The sequence below is a fragment of the Biomphalaria glabrata genome, chromosome 8 (assembly GCF_947242115.1).
Source record: "Biomphalaria glabrata chromosome 8, xgBioGlab47.1, whole genome shotgun sequence".
NCBI classification, from domain to species: domain Eukaryota; kingdom Metazoa; phylum Mollusca; class Gastropoda; family Planorbidae; genus Biomphalaria; species Biomphalaria glabrata.
In genome coordinates, this window is record NC_074718.1 from 24,795,777 (window position 1) to 24,800,300 (window position 4,524).

A 4,524-nucleotide genomic window follows, 5' to 3' on the forward strand; every position below is an offset into this window, starting at 1 on the left:
AATAGCATTTCTATGTAAGTTTACATTGAACTGCAAAATTGACGGAAGACAATCATCTCAAGAAATATCAAATTAGTTGGCCTACTTTTGTCGGAGAAACTGAACTTTATGGCTGGGAGAAAGTTGCGTGGAAATTAAACGATTGATCCATACTACACCTGCCAACGTTATTAGAGGCCTGTTTGACTTCATCGTTCAAAGAAAAATGTCATCAAATCAAATGTCCGTGTTTTCTAAAATTGTATTTGTTTAAACACTGGCACAGTCTAGACAATAATTAAACATTACTGAGGTAACATGAAGTACTTGTGGAGTAGAGAAGTACGATCTTCCATCTCAGTACAAGCTTAAACAAATACACCATTCATTAAAAATAAACGCTATCACGTATAGCACTATGAAACCCTACAGAGTAACGAGCTAGCAAGTGAAACTGAAACTACTATGGAAATTAAGATATCAATTCAATCGTTTTCTCAAGGAATTAAAATTAAAAGTAAATAAAGTGATAACAGTGTGCCATTTAGTGAAAACATAGGGAATATCATGAACCTAATTCTCTTAGTTCACTACTGCAGTTTGTTATGTTCCAGAATATAACAAAAGGTCTACTTTTGATTTACAAAGTGTATTATCTACTTATGCTGCTACTTTCACAGCTAGTCAAAAGGAGGCCTGTATTAAGACCTATCTTTCAAAACCTTTTTCAAATAAGTAATTAATTTCAACTCTCCTGTTTATGTCTGACACGTCATCACATCACCTCGAGCCTACATTATGTTTGTTAACAGCTCTATATAAATTAAATTATTATTATTATTATATTGTACAATTACGAAGATATTAACAGAACATTGATAGGGCTAAAGACTTAGTTTAAAAATGTCGGCAATAAGTGAGGACCATCTACGCACTGTTATGTTTGCCTACACCAAAGTGCTGAGTCCCAGCGCGCAGGTTATCGCCATCTTTGCAAACGTTCTGAATGTCATCACATTCTGCCAAATTGGACTAAGAGACAGTGTGAACATCACATTCCTGCTTCTGTCTATTTCAGATCTGGTCTACGTGGCTCTGGATACCTGTAAGGGCATCGCCTCTGTGATAGCTCTGTCTCCGTGGCAAAATGATCTCCCAGTTAGCATGATCACCGTGGGTGTTATCATACAGTTTTACCAATACATCTTTCTGGATGCTTCCACATGCATGGAAACTTACCTGGCCATTACCAGATGCTGCTGTGTTGCCATGCCCCTTAGATTTAAAAATATTTTCACATTCCAAAGAACTGTGTTGATCAATGCCGTTATATTAATGTGCAACACTGTCTTTAGAATCCCCATTCTCTCTTCCTATTATCTGACATGGCAAACCAACCCATTCACCAACCTCACAAAACTCGCTTTCTATCCCTACAGCAGCTTTCAGATATTGAACTTCATCGAACTGGTCGTGGCTAGAACTGTCTGCCCGGTCATAGTTCTCCTCATCTCCACGGTATGTTCTCTTATCCTGGCTAGATCCTTGATACAGGCTTCACTGAATCGTAAACGGATGACCAACGTCTCGGGCTACCATGGCGATGTGAACAAGAACAAGAACCAAGTGTTGAAGGCAAAAGAGGTCCAGCTGGTCAAGGCTGTGACCCTTGTGATAATGCTCTTAGGGTTTCTACAACTGATTCTTTCTTTGTTTTCTCTGGCTCAAGCAGCAATGCCCGAGCTTTTCCCAGGCAGGAAGTACAGGAATCTCCATGGTGTGATCACTTTTGTTGTTAACCATCTGATCCTCTTACATTGTGCTTATAAAATAGGGATCTATTATTTGTTTAACACTCGATTTAGAGCTATAGTCAAAATGTTGTTCCATGTTCACGTGTAAGTAGCTATTATCTTATCTTATCTTATAGATTACAGAAGTTACTTTTTAAAAAAAGAAGATAATTGCGTCCTACGCATTTCACGTGTCAATCTAGTCATGCATGTTAATCAATGAATTAAACTCTGTTAAGTCCTTGGTTTTCCTGGCTGATTCAGTCAACCCATTCCTTTCTCTAATGGCACTGGGGAAGAGGTAGCACTTGTACGAATTTTTTCTTGCATAAGGAATAAGAAATGTGCCTCTATCTTTGTGTCTATCTGGTCTGTCTATCAGGTTTTGTTTTTCTTTAGTAAATATAGCTACTTTACTTTTTATTTTTTTTTTGTCCTGAAGTGTCTCTAATAGTGATGGTACTAATGGTGTTACTCTAGTCAATTTGGAATATTCATTTTGTTATAAATCTCACTACTCTATTTTGTATTTGTTCTAGTTTCTATATGTTCTCTTGAGTTGAGAGATCCAAAACAGAGGATGCATATTTTAATATTGGTCTAGCTAAAGTTATATATTATTTTAGTTTTATGATCTTGTTTGATTTCTAAACATTTCTTTTAATAAACTCTAACGTATTGTTTGATTTTGTAAATAATTTCATAAATATAGGGACTCTGTGATAACCTTTCATTTATTATTACACCTAGATATTTTGAGTTTTCAGTCTATGTAACTGGTTTACCATGAATGAACTAAGTAGTCTTTATAAGCGGCCCCCGGAAAGGGGAATGGACTCTATTAGTTTTGTGTGGTCTGTTTGTCCGTCTGTCCGTCAGTCCCATTTATATCTCAGAAACTAGAAAAGAAAATGAAATTCGGACATCATGATATTTTAGATCGTTCAAAATTATGATACAACGGCTACATTTTTCATTTCCTAAAGGAAACCATTTAATTTTTTAAAATTATCTATGAAAGCAGATCATTAAAATATTAAACCACTTTTAAATGAAAAACTTCAAGCCGGAGAGGTTAGTTCTTTTTTTTTTTTTGCTAATTAGATTTTTCCAGGGCTTTTGACAAAGTTCACCACCGTACTTTGCTTAAAAATTTAAAATATTTTGGCATTGATGGTACATTTGCATCAATGGATTAAGAATTTTCTGATAGGGAGAGAAATGGATCTAAATCAACACCAATACCAGTCAACTCAGGTGTAAATAAATTATTGCTTTTATATAGCGCTACTTTCTTGCTCATAACATGCTCAGAGCGCAATGGCCCAATCTTATTTGTGGATCAGTGGGGCGGGGGGGGGGGGAATCTGGGAGAAGGTTTTCCGTGCTGCCTTTAGGCGCTCAGTAAACACAACTCTGTTCGAGTCGGGTGTCGAACCTCATAGTTAGCCAAGACAAGTTCAAGCGTACTTAGCCTCTCAACCACGCTTCCTACGAAGCTCAATGAACAGTCCACTAGTTCAGTTGCATTAGCTCAAGAACAAAAGTCAGATTATTCGCAGACGATTGCATAATATATAGTGGACCAATTAGATTTTACTCTATTTTTTTGCTTTTTTAGGATTTAACCATACATTGTGAGATATTGTCACAAAGTTATTTAACTAGAAAAATAGCAGATTGAGTAAATGTAAAAAGGTGACTAGGAAATGAATATTTGGGTTCAGAACTCATCTAAATCGGTACTCTTATACTGAAACATTTCGTATGAATTCTAAATTTTCCAAAACAAAGTCTTTCTTAAAATAATTATGATAAATTCATGTGCAATTACATAAACTCTGTCGCCATATTTGACTAATCTGTTTAAAAACGTCATGTTTTCGTTTGGAAAGGGGAGAGGGCGGTAGAGTGAGAACTATTAATCCATGCTCCTTTTTACAATTTCTGCTAATGATTGCATTTTGCATTAAAGAATAGGGGGTGGGGCGACTCAATATAAGAATCTAATTTATAGTATATATAAACTATATTAGTGACAGATGAATTTTTCTTTTAATTTTGTAATTATTTTTTTTACTAAAATACAAAAAGAAAAAATATTGATGGGCGGAAGGCGATTACATGTATCGCCCTTCCCACCTGGTACAACCCTTTTCATTTTATATTTATTAATGATAAAATTTGAGATTAGAGTGTGGTGCAACATAATATACAAATGGGTTTCCTACTCGGATCCAAGTATCACTATAAATAAATATATATACACAAATGGGTTCAAATATCAATACGTAGCTTATATTATATAGATATTCAGCTAATTTTGTTCGCAAATTATGATTTCTCCATAAAAGTAGGACCGCCCCCCCCCCTCAGAAAGCTAGAGTGGGAAGGGCAGTAGGTGCAATCGTCCCACCTCCCATCCCACGAATCGATCAAGATACCAGAATGGGAGAGACATGATATAAAAATTATATAGTAATTCAACAAATTTTGTTCACAAACTATGATTTCTCCATAAAAGTAGGACCCCCCCCCCACACTCAAAGGGTTTAGGTGGGAAGGGCAGTAGATGTATTCGCCCCACCCCCACCCAATCGGCCAACAGGGGAGCGACATAATATAAAGATCGGTTAAAATACCAATAACTAGTTTTAATCATATAGTGACGATACGTAAACGCTTGCATATAAAAGTTTCATTTGTACTTTATTACGTTCGGGAGAAAAGTTTGCTGTTAGAATTTTTTTTT

General features: G+C 35.9%; 1 protein-coding gene across 1 annotated transcript; it reads left to right on the top strand.

The window, feature by feature from the left end:
• The first annotated feature begins 882 nt into the window (after positions 1 to 882).
• On the top strand, positions 883 to 1,881 carry LOC129927819 (uncharacterized). The gene has a single exon (XM_056039333.1). The coding sequence runs from the start codon at positions 883 to 885 to the stop codon at positions 1,879 to 1,881; it is 999 nt and encodes a 332-aa protein (XP_055895308.1).
• Positions 1,882 to 4,524: the final 2,643 nt, after the last annotated feature.

What these genes read in the sequence shown, in the direction of transcription:
- LOC129927819 (XM_056039333.1), top strand. Translation starts at nt 883, where the DNA reads ATGTCGGCAATAAGTGAGGACCATCTACGCACTGTTATGTTTGCCTAC.